This window comes from Dermacentor silvarum, chromosome 7 (genome assembly GCF_013339745.2).
Source record: "Dermacentor silvarum isolate Dsil-2018 chromosome 7, BIME_Dsil_1.4, whole genome shotgun sequence".
Classification (NCBI taxonomy): Eukaryota; Metazoa; Arthropoda; class Arachnida; order Ixodida; family Ixodidae; genus Dermacentor; species Dermacentor silvarum.
The window spans coordinates 53,772,693-53,798,938 of record NC_051160.1 but is presented as its reverse complement, the minus strand read 5'-3'; the positions used below and the strand labels follow the sequence as shown (position 1 = coordinate 53,798,938).

Sequence of the window (26,246 nt, the reverse complement as noted above, 5' to 3'; positions counted from 1 at the left end):
AGAGAAATAAAACATACAAACCAAATGTCTGTGTGTAATTCGTATCGTAGCAAGAGAGATGTACTTCTGTTTCGTCTGCTTGTTCCTACGTCGTGCAGTCGTACACACTGAGGGTGAAACTATGTAATTTTCTACCATGTCCCAGCGCCGCGATCATGCTCTTTCATCCTCTCATGCCTGCATCAGTGCACGTGACTGTGCCACTGACTTATACCACTAATCAGGTGTTCTCGTGCAGAGCATGCAAAATCGTCTGCTGCGCGAAACAAGACAAACGCAACAGCTCACGAGCGAGACGTTCACCGGAAGTGCACCACTCAGCAAAAATGCGTGAGAGAAGAAAGAAAAAAAAAAGAAGGTGGGGCCCGTGACTTACAGCGAAATATCACTGATATGATTCTGCATAATATGTTTTTCAGAATAATACAGTTCTTTTTCTTTTCCCGATAATAAAATTTGGCTACATAATACGTTGGATAACACAAATTTCGGATGATACGCTTTATTTTCCGGTTCCCGTAAAGATCGTATCAACGAGATTCCGCTATATTAATCATGCAATCCTTCGGATCCACTATGGGAGAACGCACGGAAGGAATGTCGCTTGTGGAGGGGCTAGACGGGGCAAGTGGAGAGAGTGTGTGTTGGTGGTGATGTCACCTCCTGAAATCATGGGTTCGCTGCACTTCAAACATTCCTATCTCTGCTATTACTGCACCAATTCAAAAAATTCTTGCGGTAGAACATTCCTTACAGGGCACGTAACAACTTCCCGCATATAACCAAAACTGGTGAGGAGGGCCATGTGGCCTGGTGAGGGGCCCTTTAAGTACTTTATTGCTGCTACAGACGATGAAGGGACATTTGAACAATGGCCACTTGGTTACCCAAGGCAACTGCAAAGATTTCATAAGGTTAGGTTAGCTCACACACCTGCTGATGTGCACATACATTAAACACTGAGAGATGAAAGAACCCACAGCGACTACCACTGTAAACATGTACTCACCTTGGCTGGGCTTTGGTTGAAGTGGTAAGTGTGGCGCTCAGGTGTCGCAAAGTGGTCAGCCTTCAGCGGTGACACAAAGAGCTTTATGTTGGGCGAAACCTGGCGTTTCGGCGAGCTGAGCATGTATTTGGCACGTGGCAGGGGCGTCAGGCAAACAATCTCATTCTGCAACAAACGGTTGGCTCCTTAAAGCTACACCGATATCAGACAACTCAAGCAGCTCCTCCCCCGCCCCCCCTTTTCGTTGTTACATTGGAAAAGGGTTGTCGTAAGGCATAGTAAGACAAAGCAACGTGATATAAATGGCCGCAACCGAACTTCAAACATAAACTTAAATAGGACCTCGCGGTGATAGTCGGCTTGAACCAACATTCTAAAGTCGGCCACGGTACCGACAAGACCTGCAGTTTACTTCACCAAGATCTTCAGACTAATGAAGTACTGTACAGTAACAAAGTCTTAGTTGGCATACAAATCATCTGCACAAAGATAACGAAAAACTCACCATCTTTGTACCCGAACGGAAGCTCTTGACAAATTCAGCCATCCGGCTTACGTAGACCTGCAAATTATATGATTTCACTTCTCACCTTCGTGACTAGTAACTCTGATATACAATCGAACCCACTTACAGTCAAACCTCGATATAACGAACCTCGATTTAACGAAATTCGCGATGTAACGAACTATTTTTATTTCCCCATCTTAGTCCTATTGAATTAACGAAACCTCAATATGACAAAATTCTCGATATAACGAAGTTTTTCGCTGCAAGTACAACTTCGTTATATTGAGGTTTGACTGTATAATAATGTTCAAGTGCCACGAAAATTCCATTGTTATAACCGATAATCGTTATAACCGGGCTGCATGAAAAAGTCAAAATAGGGGGATGGCAGAGCTGTAGTGAGAAAACTATAATATGTAGTGGGGAGGCCAGTGCTTGCATGTCACGGGCATCAAGTGACATGCAAGCTCTGCTGAGGCATCCTTCATGACATTTTCACTTTAGGTTAAACTTTCAAGTCTTCAGGCACATTCAGGTCAATTACAACTACTATATGTGTTTGCCTCACCAGATGTTAGCATATGACTACTACAAAACTGGTTTATGTGATGATAAGCTGGAGAGTGTGCAGTTATAAATCAGCCCATACACATTTCAATAACTTTAAGCTTCAGTTAGTAATTTCATGTGAATGTGAAATAAAACTTGCAGTTGTTTTGCACCTGAACCATGCCTAAGAAAACACACAAAACACTTTCTTACAGGAGTGAAAAAAAAAATAAAGTAAAATTCTGACGATGCTTACATCATTGTAGAACTTGATGATGTCGCCTCGTTCCTCTGAAATAAAAAGAAACGCAAGTTTCATGCATTGCTCACAGTGAGCGACAAGGCGACATCATGAACTCTGCCACCTTTTTTTTACCAGTTTATTTGTAAAGCAACCAACAGATGCATCAGCTGCGCCAAGCTGATTTACATAAATAAGCCACTGTGTCCCATAAACGTCTGCTGCACAATCGCGTTACCATTCTCTGCTACAGTCCATCAGCTAGGCATTGCCACATTATAGTGTGTATGCAAGGACGAGCCTGCAGCTGATTGCCAATTACCAACAGCCGCACATTCCCAACTGCCTAGAGCAATATCTGTTATGCGAGAACACTATCGCTGTACTATAATTAATGTATTATAGTGAAAAAGTGAAGCTCACCATGCCCTGCATTCCGTCTCAGGTAAACACTGCGATACACCTGCAGAGTACAGGCAAGAAAAAAGGAGAGATAGTCCATGTCCAAGTGGCATGCTAAAAGTTAACATGGATGCGCTCAACTGTGAAAGTCTTACTCACGTGGCTTTTCTTGTGAGACTGCTCTCTGTAGCAGTTTAGGATGGTCTCGAAATTGGTGGCAAATTTGGTTACCTAGGAAGCAACAGAAAACGTTAGACTGCCATTCGCAGGACTGATTTATTTTATGTATTAGTTTTCTTATAAGTTTGCTGCACTCCATTGAACATTTCACGCTGACATCTCCTGTGCTATGAAAAATAAACGCTAGTTAACCCTTTGGGTCCCTGAATCCAATGTGCAACAAATTCAATTTCTGTGTAAGTTGAAACATTAGCAGGCTTTTAACTCAAACACCATTTTATCGGCAATGCATAATCAAGCCACATAAAAACAATGTCCATTTTCTTGCCCTATATGTCAGTGAGCCTGAGCGATAGGTCCTCATATTTCCCATGACTTATTGCCTAGATCTTGCTCAATTCTTATAATGAATATTCCTGCAATATAAATCCTGCTTTATTAACATATGCACGAGAATTTGATGCTTACACTTCCCACTCCAAGCTTTCTCAAAAAACCATGTAAATTCTGTACAATACATGGACATAACTAACAATCTTGATCCTCATATCTCCAAGTGTTGTTCACAGTAGGCCCACACAGAAGCAAACAAACAGATGGACGAATTGACAGAGAGAAACTTCATATTCTAGATGACGGGGACATAAACAAAAAGCTTTTTACAGACTTGGCAAACGGTATACGCCCCCTACAAAAAACTCGGCTTTGTGCAAGCGCACCTACGTATACAGCGGAACCTCGTTCACACGTTTTGGACAAAAATTACGAGAAAAAAAATATACCAAACGGAAAACATACACTCCGAATTGACTAAAGAAAATTGGCAGACTCAACCGTAGTTGACACCAACGTAAAGAGAAGCGTTGCGCAAATTGTTGCATGCAAAAACGCAGCGAGTTGCTAAAGCCTGGGCATTCCGAGACGCGCATTGTCATTTTTGTAGTGTTTCCGAAACAAAATCGAGCTCGTGGGCTTTGCCAGAATACGATGCCACCAGAGCGAAACATAACGTTCACTTTTGACCAACTGTGCCGTGGTTGTGTTATCTTTTAAAAGCATGCAGTACAATTCCACTGGCACTACGCCACACGCACTGCGACACAGATAGGTGAAAATGCTTATCTCAATATGGATGGCGGCGATAGCTTTGAATATGGCTTGTGACGACCCACGAGAAGATCTGCCAGTACTGAAATTGTAAACTGAGTGCGCGGCGGCATTCTCACATGACATGGGCAGTCGAGTACCGCCTGAAAGCTGCTGCGGTGAGCGGCTACTACGATCGCTGTTTGGCAATGCACTTAACATTAGTGCCGATAGATCACACTTTCTTGGAACGAATCAACCAGACAAAAAGAGGCGTAACTGTATTGGGCCATGTTTTTGTGTTCTCGATCGTGAACGCTGGTGCTGGGAAATCTTACCAAATGGGATCGTATATCAATCAGGTTCTACAGTAGTGCTGATGAAGACCGCAACAAAACAACCCGTAAAAAATAAATCATAAATAAATAAATAAATCTACAAGCCAGGTTAACAAGAAATACAGAGTGTGGACACAGTTAACAGAATTGCATTTAAGTTGCATTATTTTTAGGAAGCATCTAAGACAAAAGGCATCTGATACGAGAGCACTTGTGTGCCATAACTGGTGCCATCACAGTGCCTCATAATAGCGAGGCATTGCAATTCCAATCGAAGGCCCACCCAAGGAAGCGTGAAAGCATAGAGTCTCTCACCTTGGCGCCAACATAGAGCGCGCACAAGATCAGTTGATCGAGGTGCCGGTCCCTCATCAGGTCGATGTGCGCCACGAGGGAGTGCTCGAAGCAGGTCCAGATCTTGTGCTGGATGTCCTTCTGAATGCCCAGTCTCTCGCACATGTCCAAGAAGCGCACGGCCGCCAAGTGATAGACCTGTTCGGGATTGTAGTGGGCACTACACGTTAGGAAGCGTAGTCAATACGAGAAATGCTTGATAGAAATGCCCTTTTCTTTTAGACAAAATGTACCACACTTGCACAAATATGTTTCTTTTTCTTTCTTTTCAGAACTTCCAGCCTGAGGAAAGCCCCTCGCATTATGTTCGAAACCATGGTCCAGTTGTAACATCATTTTCCCCTTTAATTCACACTTAGACGTAGAGCGACGTTTAAAGGAAATTTAAATTCTGGGGTTTCACATACCAGAACTACGACATAATTATGAAGCATGCCGTAGTGGGGGACTCCAGATTAATTGTGACCACCTAGGGTTCCTTGACGTGCGCCCAAGGCAAAAGTGAAAGCATGCCCCCCCCAAAAGGTTGACTGAGAATACGGTCTCAGATGGGACCCACTGCAAGTTAAGACAGAGCGCAACATACCGCTCTGGCCTAGCTTATCATTTGCCAAAAACACTTGAACCATCCACACCTTTCGAAAAAAAAGTGCCAGGGAGTCGCAACGTGGAGGTTTATCTTTGGACGCCTCGGGTGATGACGGTGCAGGGCTGGCAGTTACCCTTGCTGCTCTCTCACCATGACAGCTACCAGCAGAGCTCCCTTGGAGAGATAGAAAGTAAGGAAATTGCATATTACAGTTAGTAATATAGTAATAAACGTATGATGCTGGAAGCCAGCAGGAAAAGCTTTCAGATGGACCGCTTGACAAAGCTACTGGACCCCACACGGGCAGTTTCGCAGCAGTCACAAATCCCGGCTACATAAAATTCACAAATTGGAGAAAGTGATACAAAAATTTTATCGAGTTTCTGGCACAACCATTGCTTGCAGAATACATGCACATGCAACAATCTAGGCATACACAAACTGACACAAAATGTGGTATTCTAAAGCGAAAAAAAAATTTTATTACTATTTTTACAAAGCCCTCAATGACAAGGTCTTGAACAAAAGACATGCTGAGCACTAAATGGACACACACAGAGGAGAGGCAAATAAGACAACATGGCAATTTGCCATTCGAGACCAAGACCAACTAGGCCAAATTCGATCCTTTTAAGTCAGTAACAAGGAAACGACGAATGCAGGCTTCACTTCAAAGTCAGGATATGGAGAAATAATGACATGACTCCTGAAAACCGATGTTCTCCATGTTCAATGATGTTGTCATTCAGCACGTTTAGCAACCTTGGCAGCCTATGTTCTAACATGTGTAAGCCATAAATAGTTCTATTTTAGTGCTGTCCGGTTAGCACTAATGGCGCCTTGAAAAGTATGCTCTCCTTCCAGCATAGCTATGGAGTCACGAGAGAGAGAAAAATTTAATTAAATTATAGCATGGGGTTTTACGTGCCTAAACCACCATCTGATTATGAGGCACGCCATAGTGAGGGACTCCGGAATAATTTGGACCACCTGGGGTACTTTAACGTGCACCTAAATCCAAGTAAACTGGTCTTTTTTGCATTTCGCCCCCATCGAAACACGGCTGCCTTGGCCTGGATTCGATCTCGCGACCTCGTGCTTAGCAGCCCAACGAGAGAGAGAAAATTAATCGAGGAAATGTAGAGAGATTGGGTTCTGCACCTGCTACTCTGCTCAGAAGGGAGAGGAGGAAAAGGGGGGTATGAGGAGTGGTGATGAGGACAGGTAGTATAGTGCGACTACGCGAGTGTACACACACGTGTCCACAAAGTACTTATCTGAGCCTGCAACTGAATCAGTACCAAGAAGGGAAAAACTTGCATCCCCCTGACATCGGCACTGAGCTACAAAGGCGGGTACCACGTTCAATCTCTAAAGCCCAACAATTTCTTTTTCTTTTTTCTTCTTACCTCTGATTTTTTTTATTTATACATACAAGTTTCCCTTGTAAGCTTTGTGCTACTCTTAATTGCATGCCCGACTTACCCTTTCATATATTACCCTTTCAGCAGACAATATAACCTATCATCTGCTGGCCTTCTAATTAGCTCAGATGCCAGAATGGATGCCTTGGAAAGGTACCAGGCAGAAGTTTCTATTCCTGAACTACATGAAATGGTTTTCTTTAACTGCAAAGCTTTCTTTGTGAAGAACCGGTGTGGGCTACTGTTGTCGCTTAATCATTTTTAGTGCCATTCCCAACAAACCCACAATATAAACGTGATTTCTCACCCTTATTATCTATTCACACATCTAACCTACAACCACTTTCAGTGTGGCAGAAGAATGAGTCACCTAAGTTCTTATATTGTTTCATAAATTCGTTATGCTATCTCTTCAGTAACTTAATTACTAACCATTCTTTTACTCGAAGTCACCATGCCCTAAACATCGCAGCTTTCTACACACGTACCGACACACTTTAATACAGTTCTTTTTTTTTCCATGCACAATTGATCACTGGAACTGTTACCTGGCACTGGAACTCATTACTGGAACTCATTACCTGGTACAACTCGGCCATTCTTATTGTCCGCATTTCTGAATGCTCTAGCATAGTATAGCAAATGTATAACTAAGCACCTTACATTGTTCTCATTTAAGTTTGTTTCATTGCCTTGTATTCTGATTTTGTAATAATTTTATACACAGTGTGGTTACTTTTGCATCATTAGGATTCAATTTGTGTGTGTGTGTGTGTGTGTGTGTTTTTATGCTTCTTGTCCAATTCTGCTGAAGCCCAATGGGCTGCAGTATGTATAAATAAATAAATAAATAAATAAATAAATAAATAAATAATCTGGTCTGGCTGCCAGTGCACACTACTGACCAAGCCTGAGACAATTCGAGAGAGAAACATATGCAGACTGGTGGAGCCATTTGCTCAGAAGTTGGTTAAACTAAAATTTTATGGTAGGTTTTGGTTTTATACGACAGTTGGTGCAACAAAGCTTATCAACTGCCGGTGTTGCTCGCATCTCTTGTTTCCCCGCAAATTTTATAAACGATGCAGAACTTACAGAACTTCTTATGAACAATCATTCAGAAGACTTCAATGATTATGAGGCATTTTCAATGGGCAATGACAGCTGCAACGATGCCACGCTCCCGGAGGAACACGAATTATCCCAATAAAACAATGAACTACCATAAGTCTTCATTTTAGAGCGCAGCTCTTAGGCGCCCGTTCCTGCAGCAAGCATCGGCGTTATCGGGCGAACGAGCACAGTGCAGAATGAAAGAGTGAACGCGGATGCGAGGAGGACAGTGGAGGATGAGGGTGCAGCAGAACCATGAGGCGGGAAGCGGAGGAGGAGGAGGGTGCGGCGAAAGCATGAGAAGGCGACGCGTATGGCGACGATAGCTACGAGATGGCGCCAGAGTAGCGCTCGTCGTCTGGGAGGTCTGTCTGCGGCGGCTGCTGTGAATCGCACCCACACGTCACCCACTCACTGGCTCTCGCGATCTCCAGATTACCGAGGCAGTCACGCCACACTTCGCTCTGTTTCCAAAGTGCCGCAGGAGGCAAATTGTCCGCACCAGCCAATATACGTGAAATGAAAACACGTATAGAGCTGCGCTCAAATTTTGCATTAGGGAGTATTGTAATCGTCAGTGAATTTCATGTCTGATTTTTCAGATTTAGAACTTTCTAAAATGTTCAGCAATGTATCATCAATAAATAGCATGCGAATTTAAATGCTGCTAATGGGTTACCTAGACAGAAATTTAATTTGTTACACTTTGGAAAAACACCTGGCACCCAAACAGTTAACGCTACACTGAGGTGGAAGCCAACTTTCTCGTTCATGAAACTTCTTCAGTCTAGCAGATTTATGCAGAAATTATGCTGGCCTATGCAAATTGTGGCATGCCTTCATCGATTTCTTTCATACATCCTGGCAGGCTGCAACAGCACCATGCTTCTTCATGTGGAAAGGTCACTGAGCATGTCATGTTATTGCTTTCATTGTTTTCTTCCTAATTTGACCGGAACAAAGGGCTTACCTGCTGTACTAACAAGCACTGTGATCATGCTTAGATGTCATACAGACCCATGGCTAAAGGCTGCACAAAACTTTTGACACAAGGGACACAGAAAACAACCCTCTGTATTTCTGAAAAGCAGACACACGGATGGTTCATTTCAAACCATCCCTGACAAGCGGCCAATGACATTCTCAAATAAGCACTTAAAAGGACTTTCAGAGGGCCTAGTTGATGCATTTATGACATGATTGAAGAGCACAAAAAACAGACACAGCACAAAAGAAAACTGGTCAAAGTAGTACTTGTCTTGGTGTCTACCCCGTGTCTACTCCTTTTCTTTCATGCTGTCTGTTCTTTTTTTTTTTTTCTCTTAAATCATGTCAATCTCAAATATGTTTGTGGACACTTACCTGTTTCATTTGACCTGAAGTGGCTCTGGTCGCTTCGTGATCTGCTTGGCGAAAGGTGTGCCACAGAAGAGAGAGTTTCATTGTCATCATTCTTCTCAGATTCTTCAAACATTTCAATTCGCCACTGAGGAAACACCTAAACAAGCAATCCAAACAAGACAGAAGTTTAAAGGAAAGTGCAATCTTGAAATGATGCGGAGTAGTCGAACACGGAATGTTACTTTAAGCCAACGTTTCGACAGGGGAACTTGTCTTCATCAGGGCAGCAGCTGCTTTCCTTGGCATCATATTTATGTATGCGAAGCTCACTCTTCCCCACCCTCAAAGGGCGAGGATGAGGAGAATGGGCCAGGACATCGCTTAGAAACGCTGCTAAGAAAAGCAGTTGCTGCCCTGACAAAGACAAGTCACCCTGTCGAAACACTGGCTTCAAGCGACATTCCTCGTTCGACTACTCCTCATCATCTAAACAAGCAATGCAGCTTTAGTAATGCGATACGTAGCCACTTCAGGAGAGGAAGCACTCAACACTGTTAAACCGAGCTTAGTGCTAGCTCACAAAAGTTGAAATAATAAAGCTCAAAATAAAAATTTTTTCCTGTGTGACAAGAGCAATATGATTTTTTTTACCCATAACAGCAACCCCAATTTTCAACTATGGCAAAGCCAAATTTATTATTTGCTCATAACAAAAAATTAGGTAATCAAGCTCAATGCCGACCTCTTTGTCATAAGATCAGCAGTAACACAATATCAAAACAGTAATGGCAACAGTAAGATTCCCACTCAGGACAGCTGCTTTTCAATGTGGAAAGATAAATTATTTGTAAACTCAAGACAAAATTACACAAAAGTGACTCTAACCAAGCTAGGGACAGAAGTAATTGCAATCTATCAACAATAATGTGACCTTCTACTAGAAATTAATGATGGGTACTCTGTAATGAAACAAAACCAAAGTTACTCTTACATCACAATGAAATGATGTCAAGTAGGCAAGCACGAAACTGACGCACCTCTTTACACTGGGGCACAATCTGCTGGGAGCGGCTCAGTACATCCCACAGTGGAGAGTCGTCTTTCCAGGCGAGAGACTCCAGGATCTGCTCCTCAATCTGCATAGCAAACCTGCTGTCAGCATCCAGGACAAAAAAAAATCCTTCGAAGACTTATGCCAAACTGAGTGACAGATATATCAAAGACAGATAAGCTGTATAAGCAAGTTCTCACACCCTCAAGAAGTACATACTAGGGGTCTATTTGCTGGTTGTGTCACCTTTTTCTGTGCGTGATGAGACATGACATACGAGAGACTTGAGACAATGCAACACAAATAAGTGCAAACACCAAGTATAATTTGCCGTTGCAAGTAAAATTTTGTGCAATTACACATCTCAGATGTACACAAGACACACAAGAGACTTCAGACAAGAGGCCTCACTAGCCAGTGTAAACACTAACGATATCCCGCTCAATGTATACCGTCAAAAATTATCCTCACTTGATTGAGGTGCTTGATGACTTCTCGCCACAAGCTTTTCTCAGCACGGATCAAAGGCTCAGTGATCTTGTAGAAGTTGTAAGGCTTCAGACAGAACACCTCCAAGATCCAGGGAAATTCTCTGCAAGGCCAAATGATTGTACACACTGCAAGTGCTTTGAACTGCAACAGCAATGGACAGCATAGACATTGCACTTTCAGAAAAGTGAATCTTAAAGAAGGCACCGCATCAAACCACTTTGATATAAACCACTTCGGCTCATAGTATTTATTGTACCAAACTTTAACGACCTGTACGTGCTTTTTGCTGCAGGCATTGAAGCACGCTGTGAATTTGACCATAATCAAATAGTAGAGCGGCAGGTTGGGCTAGTTGGTGTATGTTCATCTCGTAAAAGGGGGACACTGCACATTAATATCCGTTTTAAAGAACATTTTAAGGACCAGTCATCAGACGAATATTCCCACGTAGCAAAGCATTGCAGGGCTTGGGAAAATGAGACAAAGAAGGTATACCTTCCGCTTCTAGAAAGAACTAAGATTTTGTACCGTCATAGGCACCACCGTACACGGGAGTTGTCTGCCGAGGCGTATATTATAAAAACGAGAAAAAAAAAGCGATCCTTCCATGGTACTTGCCGATTGTGAAGGGCAATTTCTGGACACAAGATTGCGACTGCAGCATTTTGGATGGCCACTGAGCATGATGAAGTCTTTTTTGTTCATTGTATATATGTCAACTTTCACCCAATAAAATTCAGTTGTGAGTCTGCGCGCAGCGCATCCTGTCCACTTATTCGATCTGTTGTCCATGTTTTTGTAATGCAGTATCCCCCTTTTACATAGATAAATAGTTTAGCAAATAAACTGGCAAAACAGAAAGCCACGGTTAAGTTAACAGCAAGAAGCAGAAAGCAATTCTTGTACACATACATTTCCTGCAAGAGGTAGAAACGCCTCCAATAGGCACTCAGTGTGAGATTACGTTTAAGACATGGTGCGTACAATGCACAGAACAAAAATGAGTTGATTTGCGGGGCATATATATATATATATATATATATATATATATATAGGCATTCCAATATGAGAGAAAGGCATTTGGGAGGACAATCTTCTCTAGAGACATACACATGAATGTGACAGGAGAGGTGAGATTAGCATTCAAAGCCAGCAATTTTCCTAGTTCTGCACTAAACAAGAAGTTTCACAAGGGGGATTCTTCAAAGTGACAACTTTATATCAAATAGCAATGCGACGGCTTCTGGCATGCATGTTTGCATAAGTTGCGGTTTGAACACAGATCAAGTACAGAAGTTTTTGCTTCTCCCCTTTCACATTAGCCCAGAGTGTACAATCGAGGTGAAGGAGGAGTTGAAACTTCTGTTTTGTTTTTTTCTACTCCTTGAGTCTTGTGTAGGAGTCCTGTGGTTTCTGCTGCAAGTTATGCAAGTCTGGGTCTGCAATTCCGTATGCTGCTTACTGTACACAATTCCCCTCTGCTTGTTGCAATATCTTTTCAATATGGTTGGTACAAGTTATGGTTGTATGTGCTTCTTGACCGCAATGTTGCAACTGTACTTGTTGCTGCATTTATATGACATTACTGTAGTTCTTTGTAACTAAATAGAAGCAAATTGCAGGTGAGGCAATCGAAAAGATCACTGAAAAGACAGACAAGCTAGGTTGTTATGTACATACCGTAATGTCAAGAGTCGTCACCTAACCCTGCCATTGCTACGGCCTTGCAGTGCATGTTATATTTAGCCTGCAATAGTCGTGAGTTGCTTTTAGTTGTTTACTCATTTATAAGTTTCATTTTTGCATTTAATTTTGTTTGCTTATTTGCCCCTGTTAACCAGTTTTGTGTGGTTCTAAGCATGGCAATTCATTCTGAGAAGGGGTAGTCAGAATGCATAGTCTGATAGTCCATTAAAGATCAAGTTTACACATATTCATTGACAAGCTGGCAGCAAACTGTACTGCATTTACTATTTCTTCATAAAGGCTTCCTCATACACAGTAGGGCAAGACAGAACTGAGCGAATTATCTGGCGAGTCAAATTAAACAAAAGAAAGAAAAAGACGCCGAAATGCCATTGATTCACTTGACAGTATTTGCCTTCAAAGTTTGCTTCGCCGCAGTAGAGCCATGTTATGCAGTGAAGAATACCAAGCAGTGAAAGGTGCCACTGTTATGTGACATAGCTGGTGTTCCTCAATTTGCACACGCACATGCATTGCCTCCGGTCACAATACGAGCACCGAGACGCCTAATTAGTTTACTGGCAGGCCTTCAGAGTTTTAGATAGAACACTGCTCTTTTGTTGACTTTAAACATCCCCTAGACTTTCGGAGTGTATTCATCGTACCACCTTCCTTTTCGCTAGCTTTCCCAAAGCACACATGGTTTCTCACCACTTCTCGGTGCACAGCACGTGCGCATAATTAAGGAACGCATACTAGGCCGGTCTTATATACGAGTCACACTTGGCGGGCAAAATGAGGGCTCAAATCTCCACAGCAATGTCAGAAAGAGCTCTTAATGACTGCCAGTATGCTTAATAGGCGTCTAGCTGCTCTTACTGTGACCGGAGACAGCGCATGCATGCCCGTATATTTAAGGAATGTGCACTATGTCCCGTGACAGTGGTCCCTTTCCATTCTTGGTATGCTTCACCGCATAACACGGCTGAATTGCGGCGAAACTGACCAGTCAAGCTCGAATTATCCGGCGAAGCCAATTTAGGATCGAAATAACGGAAGTTTAGGCCTATAGAAATGTATCGGCGCCGACGGGACCTTTAGTCGGGATCGAATTAACCGAAAAATCGAATTAACTCGAGTTGAATCAATGGAAGTCTACTGCGTCTCATTTTGCACTGTTATGCGCTCCTTTCACATAAACCAACCAGCCTTGCAAACAGCTCTTTCAACTATGTGAAAGACCGGTATAATATCCCGTGACAGATTTCAGGGAGGAATATTTCAAAAGTAGTAGCAGTCTAAGGATTTCTACGACATACACATGCACCAGCTTCAGTTCTGAAATTGGAACATGTGTACTAAAGTTATTATCTAAAATGTAAGTTAGTAAGTTTCAACTCACTAAACATTCATAAGTGACTATTATACAATTTCTGATGTTTTTAAGAAAAACTGTTTGTCAAAAAAATAAATAACGTCTCTAATTTACAGGACCACTTTTTTTAAGTACATAAACCCAGGTATGCCAAAGCAAATGCCATTCATCAATTCACAAACACTTCCCTCATACTGAAATTCTAACCATCAACAGCATCATCAAAAATATCAACCGTGTCACTACTGTTCTGCAAGGAGACAAAAAAAACAAAAGGAAACAATTACCGTTGCGAGTTGTAGCAGAACATCACAATCTCCAGGCAGCACGCAAACAGTGACCTCTGGAAAGCACTGTTGCTGAGGTAAACCTTCAATGCAAGAAAGATAAGATACAGGTCATTTTATTTATTTTTATCTAGTGACACACGTGAAAATGTCCTTGAAGGTCCTTGATGTACTTGATGTCCACATACATGTCACAAAAACTGTAGAAAGCTAACAGTCCTTTAACCACTTAACTGCCGACAACGAGTTAACTCGTTATGAACTTTCCATAATTTATGCACATGTGTATATGTGCAGCTTATGGTAATTTTGACAAATGCACAATGACTTTTGCTATTCTTTTTTAACAAGACTAGTAAAAATGCAATAGGCATTCCTGGTATACGTTTTACAAAAAATGCTACAAAATATATGTAGGTCTAAAAAACTTCTGCACTTTTAAAAACATTTTTTTTAATTTGTCATGGCAGTTAAGGGGTTAACAGTCACCGCTTTAACTATCAGTCATTAAGGTGCACTCTCTTTAAATGGAACCTCAAGAGACCAGGGAAATTGGTTCCGTTTATCAGGAGACAAAGCTTTTAGCATTGCATGTACACAAGACCAACCAACCATGAGGATGGTGTTCCATTTAAGTGGCAGTACCATTTAAGTGATTTCCGTTTACTGAGATTCCACTGTATATCATTAATTAAATGGGGCTGTCCACTCCATAAAAAAATTCACCAACAAAAATGAAATAATGGGGTTTTACGTGCCAAAACCACGATCTGATTATGAGGCACACCGTAGTGGGGGACTCCGGAAATTTGGACCACCTGGGGTTCTTTAACGTGCACCTAAATCTAAGTACACGGGTGTTTTCGCATTTCGCCCCCATCGAAATGCGGCCACCGTGGCCGGGATTCGATCCCGCGACCTCGTGCTCAGCAGCCCAACACCACAGCCACTGAGCAACCACGGCGGGTAAAAATTCACCAACGATTACAATACTCGCTAATGCGAAATTTGAGCGCAGCTCTATACGTGTTTTCACTGCGCGATATATTGGCTGGCGCAGGACAATCTGTCCCATGCGGTACGTTGCAAACGGAGTGAAGTGTGGTGCGACTGCCTCGCCAATCTGGAAATCGCGACAGGCAGCGTGGGGGTGACGCGTGGACGCGATTACAGCAGTCGCCGCCGACGTGCGCTACTCTGGCGCCATCGCCGCCGCACTACACTTTTCTTCTACCCTTTCGCCATAGCCTCCTCCGCTTTCCACCTCATAGTTCTGCTGCACCCTCCTCTCGACTTTTCTCCTTGCATATTTCCATCCCCCGCTGCGCTTCATGTTTGCTTTCATCTTTCGCTGTGCTCGTTCGCTCAGTTACGCCGACGCTCACCGCAGAAACGGGCGCCTAAGAGCTGCGCTCTAAAAGTAAACTAAAATTTGGTGAAATACTGTGGCATCCTTTTATACGACGGAGGTCAAAAGCTTGAAACTGATCTTGCTTTTTGTCCATTCGTCCATTCTGTTATGCTGATGATGAACGTTCTCATCATCGATACTATGCCGTTACATTATGCCATCCTTTGTGTTACTACAAAGTGATGGCAGTGTGCTAAATTCATACTTTCCGATATTGTGTGTACACATGTACTCTGTTCACTATGTTTGCCATGTTTGTTGTTGCCTGCCTAAGTTCGTCCTCAATGTACTGTCATGGACAAATGAAACGCAACCAAATTGGGGCTAACTAACTAGAAGGCATTATTTCGTTTTGGTTTTCGTGTCTATTGCATGACGTCACATGATTGCAGCTTGTATGCACAGTTCAAAGCTTGTGCCGCCACTGGTGGCGATAGAATAGTAGTGGTACCAAATTACACTCTCTTGCTAATATTCATAAGTGGTATTGTACTTTATACCTTAATAGTTTCCATCTCATTTGTCCGTGATAGCACATTTGTAAGTACAAGCCTCATTAGGGAGCATTACTTTTCCCTTTTTTCTTAAAGCTTTGTTGTGTGTACATTTGAGGTAAAATTAAAATTGAGAGTGAACCAGCACAAGGCTTAAACAGAATTACTTGGCCTCACAATGCTCAATGGAATAAATTGTAGTGCACATCATATACAGCATCATATGCAGCCAGATGCATGTCTATCACCTCGAAAAGCTATTAACACAACGAGATGGGTAAGAATTGTGAAGCTTTTTTGAAAGTGCAATCACACTGTACAGTAGACTTCTGTTAATTTGACTACAGTTAATTTTGATTTTTTCGGTTAATTTGATTCCAACCGACCAAAGGTTCCGGCCAGCACCCATGCATAGGCCCAAACTTTAATTATTTCAATCCTAAAATTGGCCTTTGCTGGATAATTCAAACTTGACCAGTCAGCATGCGTGCATCTGACCCCTATGGTGACCCCAATAGCAACCCCTTTAATGGCAGCATGTCTTGGCAGAGCGTTGAGGACAGTAAATGCAATGCGCACATGTCAAATCTCCCATCAAAAACAGTTATTTCTGGCCTACCCAAGGAACATTTTCAAGCAATAATGGTAGTTCACAATGTCTGATAATGGTATTTACCCGATTCTAACACGACTTTTTTTTTTTTTCCCAAGACAATTGAACTAAAAACAGCCTTTGGGAATTTTGTATGCTTTACAGCATAAAACGACTGTATTGCGGCGAAGCAGGCTTTAGAAAACTTTAGGAAACCAACCGCCATTGCAAGACATATTTGACCCTTGCCCATTCTTGCTAAAAAATCAGGTGCGCGTTAGGTTTTTACTTTGTTTACAAACTTTAATGTTATCTCTACGTTAGTTTTCTACTTTGGAAATGTAGAAATCGGGCGCGTTTGATTCAGGGGCGTGTTAAAATCGGGCAAATACTGCTGAATGAATCAGCAGTGTGTTTTGATGTTCTGCATTCGACCAATTTCATCGATCCCATCAGGGTCGAATTAATGGAAGCCGACTTTGTATGTGCACGTCACATGAAATTGGTGAAAATGTAGATGAATGCATGTCCAACATCTTAAATAACTGCCAACATGGCAAGGTAGGCAACTATGAAGTTTGTCTGTACCTACGTATTGCCTGAAGGCATTACTACAGGTAGGTTGCATTGGTTACATGAACAGTGGTCATGTCATGAAAGCAACTAATCATACAATAGATGTAAGCGTGAGGCACTAAATGCCCGTAAAAAGAATACTATATTGACAAATATGTGTCTTTGTCATATGGCTAGAGAAAAACAGGAAGAACAAACACAGCTGTATTGGTTATAGAGTGAGGCTGGTTGCATCAACATCCCTAATGGCCAAAACAACCATCAAAAGCAAATATGAAGCCTCACATGACTACAAAATCAAACACCATTGACAAATGCACACGCTCATGAATGACAATACTACGATGAACAAGTTTAATGCTTCGTAAGATGTGTTCCATAGCATGCAAAATGCCCACAGTAGCAATATTCCACTGAACAGGTACGAAATGAAAAAAACGGATAATCAGGCACGTTAATTCAGCTCTTGTAGATTCGCACTATCTTACTCTAGTCTCTATTATACGTGCATTGCAGTTGTTTTATATAAACTTTACCGTCAATGACTGTGTGACTTCAGTGACAAGGACCAGCTGCAGTGCAAGAGTTTAAAAAAATGCGCAACCACCATCCTACATGATTTCCCACAGAGGCCTCACAACCCAAAAACAATAGAGCTACTTAAGGCCAACAAACAGGGATGCACCAACCGAGAGATCGCTGTCTGGCTTTTGCTGCTTCATTTCAACGACCACGCTTTCCAGAGCCTTGTAGAACAACATCTCGCCCATCTGAAGCTGTCTGCGAGCGAGGTCAGCATCCATGCTTCTACCTTGCTGCTCAACCAAGTTCTGGAAGGAAAGGGTGCAGGTGCTGTAGGGAACATGGCCGAGGTGCCTTTGACACAAAGCTAGCGCAGTTGAGCCCAGTTACAATGAACACCTTCACTGCATGAAATGCACTCACAACACATCAGAACTTCGTTATAACTGGACTTTCATTCGAAACTACCAGTAAAGAACAGAGCAAGGCGTGGAAGAGCCGCCGTATTCCCAAACATTATGTGCACTGTGCCAAACTGGCAGAAATTCGTAATTGAGGTATGTTGACCCAATAACGGCACTCTCAAGTTTGACAAGCTGTGGACCGTCTTAGGTCAATTCCTTTGCATATACAAGATACTTGAATGAGGGCGCACAACCGCAATTGCATGCGTGACGTCCCGACTGCAGCAGCGCATGCACAAAGTAAGAAGACTACGCAAGTAAATTAGGGCTGGGCATCAATTTAAAATTTTAGCTCGATTATTCAGTACCTTTTAATCAATTAATTAATGGGTTTGTGGATTTACATACATAAGCAAAAAATGTCAGTCAGTGATTTGTTACAATAAATACACTTAGAAGAAGAAAAAAATGTGCTATTTGAATCGACAGTTGCATACAAAAACGCCAGTGTACCTGCATTGGGTGCATGTTAAAGAACCCCGGGTAGTCAAAATTAATCCGGAGTCCCCCACTATGTCATGCCTCGTGATTATATCAAGATTTTGGTGCACTAAATCCCAAAATGTAATTTTTTTAATTTTTTATCAACAGTTGCCTTTACCATTATTTGAACAAACATCGTGCAAATGTACATTCAAGCATGTCCAACTCAATCCAATGCACCGAAGGAAAGTAAGATGCCTCTGGTCATCTCCCATTTCTCTGGCTAAGAAAACAGGTGCACTAGAGCACACAAACAGGAATTGGAAAACTAAATATTTTAACAGATTTGGCCAACAGAAACACGCAGTTGGAAGCCATTCTCAATTTCTTGGTGTCAATGACTGCACTTGCCCGATTTTGATCATGTGAGCTTAACCGATTAATCGCAATAAAAAAAATTAGTCCCAATTAAAGTTTTAGTCAATTCATTGGAAGGAAAATCAATCTAACGCCTAGCCTTAAAGCAAATAAATAAATACGAGAAAGAAAAGTCAGGCACGACGATGTACTGATTGGCCCTTTTGCGAAGCTCGCACTGTGGAGGCACCGAGCAGTCTTCTTCCCTCCCCTGGCTTGTTGGGATGCTATCACGCCATGGTTTATTCAATTCGTTGAAGCAGAACTGAGCAGGGCACCTGGTCGTTAGAAGTGGACGGCTCTCACACAGATTCCTTGAAAAGCATTTCGGGTGTGTAGAAGCTGTTCTATAGTGCGTTTTAAATGTGACCATTAAATGTGGGCTCCACTGTGCAGTCTGAACTCATAAAATGGATATAATGAATTATCGAATACAACAATGTGAATTTAAAGTATGATTGGCCATGCTTGACTTCAGTAAGTATTCTACTGCTGTAGCAAAATCAAAAATTCAATATCAGAGACAATATCAGTTACTGCAAAGCAAATATTCATTCAGTTGGTAGCTCAAAGTATGTATTCTGGTAACAAAACAATGTGAAATACACTCAGCAAGAGAAACATAAAACAGCACATTCTGAATGTGCATGCGCGTTTTCACAAACTGCTTAGCTTGGCTTCCTTCGCAGCCGGCAAGTCAATATGGTCAATTCTGTGCGATCTCCTCAATCGCATAGTGGTTTATTTACGGTGCAAACGATTAATTTAGCAATGCAAAGCAGTGTGATTTAATGCTGATCACATGGCCAAATACCAGCATGGCAAGCCGCTACCGGATCATCAATATAGAAAGGGAACTCTTTGCTGGCTCATCGGAGGCATAGCATACACATTTCTTTCAGAAAAGACCCAATCGCATTTATTTTGTTTGCAGATATTGGTGTGTATGCTTACAGCAAATGTCAAATCTAATGAAAGCATTTTCATGTCGGATCCCACTTCACTGTAACCAAGTTTGACTGTAATAAGCATGTCAAAGAAGTTGCATGACTTCTTTGATATCAGGTTTAACCTAACAAAGGCCACAAGGAAACCTATAGACCTTCATTTCATATGAAAGCTATGCAAATAGTGTGGTCACAAAAATATCTCGCTCTGCGTGCTTTGTATTGAAGCTTGGTTTGGTTTCACTCTAGAAATAGTGTATACCCACTATGGGGGATCGGCAAACAATCAGGTACAGTTAGGGAAAGTCATTCAGTCCTGTCTAGAAAGCAGAGAAGTGTTAGCCAGCACTGCTCCCGGCAAGGTTACAGTGTGTTCTGCTAACACACCCAGGGCTTCATCTAGTACAAACACCCAAGAATGGCGTACGGGAGGACGACCACAGCGTGTTGTCTTTTTGCCCACTTTCGTATACCTTTTTTCCTTATTATTTCCATATTTCAACTAAAAAGAACAGTTACTTTTCCCTACGCTTTCCCTGTGTTCATTCTCTGTTGGCTTGATGCAGTTGTGACTAACTTAAGTTGAGCCCCTTGGTTTCCCTTTTTCTTCTCGCAAAGTGAGTGTGATGCACTGTGGAATGCACGGTGGAAGGTGCACTGGTAACGCAGTCACACGAATGTGTCACCCTGCAAGTTCGTCTGTGAAGTACACTTTTCACTGATGATGTTTGCAAAGTAATTAAACAAACAGAAAAAACATGATGAACTATAAAGACCGAGTGCTGCAACTGTCCCTCCCTGCAGAGAGATACTACAGCTGCTGGAAAAATCAAGAAACATAACATGATACCCTCATGCACTAAGAGATATCATTTGTGTATGCCCTTGGGTACACACAATATGCATCATACGTTTTTCCAAATAGCTTATCTTCACTCTTTCTTTAAGAATGTGTGTATGCTCTGCTGCAGACCACAAAACTGTGTGCAACTTTTACTACACTAACACAGCAAAACGATAATGCCATTTCTGCTCACAGGTGCTCGTGCAGTGAACTTGGCATGCAAGAGAATGTTGAAGCCATCGATTTACCTGCACGTAAGCAGCGCAGAATGTGCCGCTCATTGAGGTTACAGTCCTCGAGATGCTTGCTTCGAGCGTGCAACTAAATTTTCTGCATAAAGTTGAACAATACATCAGTAAATACCATGCCGAAGCTATGCAAGTACAAAGAAAGTATACACTGCCCACAAGAACTCTGTAAGCAATACTTTAGGCTCAAAAGCAAAATGCGTCCATAAAGTTGGACTCGAGTGTTACTAGCTAAATACAGAGTGTTTCACTTAACTTGGGCCAAACTTAAAAAATATGAAAATGCTACAAGGCTGGACAGAACCAAGGTGATGTTATTTGCCGTCGCCTGCAGATGCTCAGATTATTTTTTCCATTCCGCCTGATCAAATAATTAGTCCTAATTAATTAATCAACTTATAAATTATTATAATTCGATGAGAAGTGTCAATGAGAAAATGGTAGAGCAACATGAAAAACTCTCGATACAGCTTTTGGTTGCTCAATACGTGCTACATAAAAGTGTATTTTCGAGCGTGAAAGATACCCGAAAATACATGCAAAGTGCCTTGTGCAGCCAGTCGCACGGCAATTTTGCATATATTCATGGGCTTCTTTCACACTCAGAAAAACACTGTTAAGTAGCACATAGCAACATGCAATGTAGTCATAGGAATGTAAAATCAGTTGGGAATATTGGGATTTGTATTCTCATTCCTTATAGTGGCAAAATACTCCCCGACACCCGACTTCCTGACCCCCGATAACAGTTCTGGGGCATAATTGCATTTGTAGTTTCATTCTTATAACCTACTGGTATGTTACGAATGTGACAGCCCCATGTTTTGCTTAAATGCCATGTACGTGAACGCAGCGACCGCCTCCTAAAGTTTTTCACAGTAGAACTAACTTTGTTTACTTAAACACAGAGGTGAAGATGCAGCACTCTGCAGTATGATGGTGTGTTGACGATGATTCTGAATTTTCAGCTCATCCCACCAGCATTAGAAACATACTTCACGGATGCTTTTCATCATTAGTGACCACAGCACCAATTAGTACAAATTTCCTCGAGCGCTGTTACCAAGAACATGATTAAGCCACCAATTTGGTTCCACATCCATCTGGCTTCAAATCCGGGGAGAATATTATTCACTTTCACTTTAAATTTAATTTTGAATTGGATGAAATTAATTTCCTGACAATGTACAGTGCGCAGTGATTCTAATGCGATAATCAGCCCGCATGGTGGGTGGTGCTTTTTGTGCAACCGATAAGCACTTGGTGATAGCTAGGGTGCCTCGCTTTCATCACATACCATAATGTACCAGCTCGGTGTCCCCAGCACTCCCTGGTGGCGTAAAAACTATGCCAGCCACCATGCAGGCCAAGTATCGCAGTTCAAATGCTGAGCACTGTACACGAGGTCTCGGAAAGTTAACCACCACATTCCAGGTGTTTGCTATGCACAACCCCCAGTCTAAAGCCCTGAAATGGTGCACGCTAATGCTCTTTACTATAACCTACCGTGTCGGCGCAGGACATGTGCGACCAAGCGGGCTGGCCTCTGCTAGATGCATGTCTTGCATTTCACTGCTACGCAAAGCTCAACCTTAACAGTTAGTCTGTCCTACAGGAAGGGAGTCCTAGCAACAACTGGGCAGCCACACGAAGGTGGACAATCGGGGCCTGGTCGCCCGATTTTCCCTATCACGTATCACTGTGACAGTCAAACCTGTGGGGTCAGCTCATTCGGCAGCGCATGCATAGAAACGAAGCAGCCTCGAAACAGTGGTACCTGCAGTATAAGGAGCTCACACACACACACCCAAGCACGTCACTCTTGTGCTCCACACAAGTGTACTAGCGGCTGTACTATATGTATCAATGCACAACATCCCATGATGCACAGGCTGAATCCAATGCCAGGAGGACGATCCCATTGAAGAAGTACACAAGTGGAAGGCATGATGTGCCTTGCATGAACGTCTTTATGCTGGCAATACACTAAGAAACTGCTAATAAGCCGCATGTGAATTCTCCAGTTGTTTTAAGCAGTGTAGTGGCGGCTGTCAATGATTCAGCATTATGGCAGCAAGCTGGGCAAGCGGTATGGTTGGTTTTTTGACGTGCGGCGAAAAGACGAGACACAACGAAAGCACCTTGTCCTGTCGTTTCTATGTGTCTCGTATTTTTGTTGCACTTCAAGACAGTCTCAGCCTTATGGCATCTGCTACGTCATGTGCAAACCAGTCATAATTCATGCCAGTGGTGCAATGCAGGGGGAAAGCTCTCCTCTTCATATATATAACGCTATTATTAAGTAATCACACTAGCTCTAGTCTGTCTACCTGCGATACCAGTACTTCGTACAGCGCCTTGAAGTATGATGCCATACAAGACACTTTCTTTATTTATTTTTTTTCAACGGTAACGCGGCTCCAAACCGCCCTCGCCTACAATGCCGCTTCCCCACCCAGCAAGCCACCGGTTGATGTTCTTTCATGCTCATGAAAACCCTTAGAAGGAAGTGTTCACTCATAACCAAGTACAGCGGTGAGCACTGTTAGGGTGAACACGCGAGCGCGTGGCCGACGGCACTGTCAGCGCCCCGTTACGGTCATCACTGGAAACATTGCGCATGCGCATCACGCCTTCCGCGAAATAATTGTTCCACCGCGCGCATGACGTCATGAATGCACTTGTTCGTCGTCTGCTAGCCGCATTTTTGTTTTCTAAGTCCATGCATCCTGCATTTTAAGATTTCTTTAAACATCTGTGCTTGAACAGAACAAGACAAAAAAAACTTCTATATCTATGGGGGCGTGTCTATTCGTTCCCTTCAAAGTTGTTGTGCATGCAACGCCGTATATAAAACAACCAAACATCTTTCGCAGCCGTTCATTCTGTCGCCAGATCGTATTATGGCTAGGGTTCCCGATGATGAACGGCGCTCAATTGTCGATCTTTCCCTGAAAGGTTATTCCCAGCGGTATATTGGCGCTTTAGTTAATAGGCCCCTGAAGACTGTGAACAGGATAATTCAAGCCTACAAGTATGAAGGTCGCATTCAGGATGCACCCCGCGCGCCCCACCCTAAAGCTACCACAGACGATGAAGACGCCCTCATAGTTGCAGCTGCTGTTCGTAACCCTTTCTTGCCAGCCCCAGCAATACGCGAGGACTTGGATTTGGACGTTTCGGACACCACTGTTCGACGTCGCCTGCGTACTGCGGGCCTTCGCAGTCGCGTCGCAGCGCAGAAGCCACTACTAACGGCGGCAAACAAGGACGCACGACGGCAGTTCGCTGAGCTGCACGAAGCATGGACATCAGAAGAGTGGGGTCGCGTCATCTTTTCGGATGAGTCGACGTTTTCGACGCGACAAGACCAAAGATTGCGTGTTTGGAGACTACCAGGCACACGGTGAGGCAAACTTCCTGCTTTGAAAAGCAATTGTTTTAGTTAACGTCACAATGCCACGCAGGAACGACCCGGACAACGTGCAAGGTGTTTCTGCCAGTGGGAGATCGAGTGTGAACGTGTGGGGTGCTGTTTCAAGATATGGTTTAGGGCCCCTGCAACGTATACGTGGACACTTATCGTCGGAACAATACTGCAACATTTTGAACAATGTGCTGTTGCCATATGCGAGCAGTTTATTCCCAGACGGTGATTACCTGTTCCAACAGGACCGGTCACCGATACACACGGCGCGGGCTGTCAAGGAGTTCCAGGCGGAGCAGCACATTCAGCTACTGGAATGGCCTCCGAAAGGAGCGGACCTGAATGTGATAGAAAACGTGTGGGGCCGTCTGAAAGCTTCTTTGGCAAGGAAGCCCCTTTATTCCGCGACTTCGGACCAGTTGTGGGCGCAAGTCAGCAACGAGTGGGAAAGGCTGAAAGCCGATCGGGAATATGTTCGATCACTTTACGACTCGTTACCGTCCAGAATAGCTGCAGTCGTTGCTGTAAGTGGTCACATGACTCGCTATTAGATTTGCTCATGTTTTTATATTTGTTCTCATGGTCTTGTTTAACTTGAATTGCAAAAGTGCAATTTTCTTGAATAAAAAGTTTAATAATTATCCCTCTTACACTCACTTTTTTCCTTCACGCGCCAATCTTCAATCCAGATGGACCTTGAAATGCAGAAGGTATCAGCTCAGCGAACAAAAAATGCGGCTAGCAGACGACGAACAAGCGTATCGATGACGTGATGCGCGCGGTGGAAAGAGTGTTTCGCAAAGCACATGCTGCGCATGTGCAATGTTCCCAACGATGGCTGTTACGCGGCGCTGATAGTGCCGTCGGCCACGCGCTCGCGTGTTCACCCTAACAGTGCTCACCGCTGTACGTCTTGCTCATTACAAACATAGGTACCGCCAAGTAATAAGCAGCACGAGTCGCGCATACGCCGCATCGTTTAAACAGACCACGCCCTCTCCCTCGAAACGAAAGCCTTCCATGTCGCAAGCGTCACCCATTCGCAAGCTAACTGCGTCACAGTCAAAAACAGGCGCACGCACGCACAGTATCGCACACCTTAACAGAGCCCTCAGCTCATCGCTTGGTGCATTTCTGCGGCCGGCCAAGAGCGCTTGCAGCTTGCTTGCGCATTGGGTGGCCGTCGACATCGGGCTTCGGTTGACGGCCTCACGGTTGTGCATGTCGCTGCGACCGGGCGTCGGGAGCTGCGACGCCTCCGTCAGCTGCTGGAATAACACCATGGCTTTGCAGTCGGTCCACGGAACTCTCTCAATTCAAACCGCGGCCTGTGTTTTGAACCGGTTGTCTCGGCAAACTGCTTGCAGTGACGAACGGGTTTTAAAGCTTCCCACTCCGACGGACAATGCACGTCGCAACTTCTTTCAGCCGCGGAAACTAACGATTCCGGCGAGCCTCCGAGACTCCAAATTCAGCAAACCGTACCTAAAAGACGCTCGCTCTAGTCATGTTTTCAACAAATTACTGCGTAACGATTTCATACGCAATATTAAAAGCTGATACAAAGACTGTTATTACTTTTGAGCTGATGACAAATGTGTGGAAAAAAAAATGTTTTGGCTTGTTTTGGCGCGAGTTGTCCGAGTCGCACTGCACAGTCTACCAACAATGTGCTTCTGTTTTCGCTTTTGCGGCGTGTGTTTTGTTGCACGTGTGAGAAAAAGTTGATAGTGTGCAGCTGTCGTGTTCTCAATTCATCGCCTAGAGCAAGAATATGGTATGTTGTTCATAAGTGTTCCCGTCTGAGTAATTCATACTTACAACAGCAGTAAATCTGGGGTAGAGTGACGTTTTCA

At 43.2% G+C, this 26,246-nt stretch overlaps 3 protein-coding genes across 20 annotated transcripts in view; 1 reads left to right on the top strand and 2 right to left on the bottom strand.

The window, feature by feature from the left end:
• Nucleotides 1-25,846, bottom strand: part of LOC119458037 (retinoblastoma-like protein 1) — a 171,554-nt gene extending 145,708 nt beyond the window's left edge. For all 5 annotated transcript variants that reach the window (XR_007467846.1, XR_007467848.1, XR_007467847.1 and 2 more), the window contains exons 1-14: nucleotides 25,489-25,846; nucleotides 20,964-21,045; nucleotides 17,788-17,928; nucleotides 14,026-14,108; nucleotides 10,657-10,777; nucleotides 10,172-10,270; nucleotides 9,156-9,291; nucleotides 5,303-5,430; nucleotides 4,629-4,805; nucleotides 2,869-2,940; nucleotides 2,731-2,770; nucleotides 2,323-2,357; nucleotides 1,515-1,571; nucleotides 1,010-1,174 (exon numbers count right to left, since the gene is read on the bottom strand). Coding sequence is in view for 1 of the 5 variants with exons in the window: in XM_037719834.2 (XP_037575762.1) it covers nucleotides 1,010-1,174; nucleotides 1,515-1,571; nucleotides 2,323-2,357; nucleotides 2,731-2,770; nucleotides 2,869-2,940; nucleotides 4,629-4,805; nucleotides 5,303-5,430; nucleotides 9,156-9,291; nucleotides 10,172-10,270; nucleotides 10,657-10,777; nucleotides 14,026-14,108; nucleotides 17,788-17,928; nucleotides 20,964-21,045; nucleotides 25,489-25,673 (1,521 nt within the window). In the remaining 4 variants the exon portion in view is untranslated. The remainder of the gene's footprint in view (nucleotides 1-1,009; nucleotides 1,175-1,514; nucleotides 1,572-2,322; nucleotides 2,358-2,730; nucleotides 2,771-2,868; nucleotides 2,941-4,628; nucleotides 4,806-5,302; nucleotides 5,431-9,155; nucleotides 9,292-10,171; nucleotides 10,271-10,656; nucleotides 10,778-14,025; nucleotides 14,109-17,787; nucleotides 17,929-20,963; nucleotides 21,046-25,488) is intronic.
• The window catches only part of LOC119458861 (striatin-3-like), a 243,855-nt gene that overhangs the window by 97,400 nt on the left and 120,209 nt on the right, over nucleotides 1-26,246 (bottom strand). The gene's annotated exons all lie outside the window — the stretch shown is intronic.
• Nucleotides 1-26,246, top strand: part of LOC119458038 (rRNA-processing protein FCF1 homolog) — a 151,436-nt gene that overhangs the window by 114,492 nt on the left and 10,698 nt on the right. The window contains exon 1 of one of the 2 annotated variants that reach the window (XM_037719835.2): nucleotides 26,054-26,167. The exons of the other annotated variant lie outside the window; for it this stretch is intronic. Coding sequence (XP_037575763.1) covers nucleotides 26,165-26,167 — 3 coding nt within the window. The 5' untranslated portion in view covers nucleotides 26,054-26,164. Of the gene's footprint in view, nucleotides 1-26,053; nucleotides 26,168-26,246 lie in introns of those variants that run through there. 2 annotated transcript variants of the gene reach the window in all.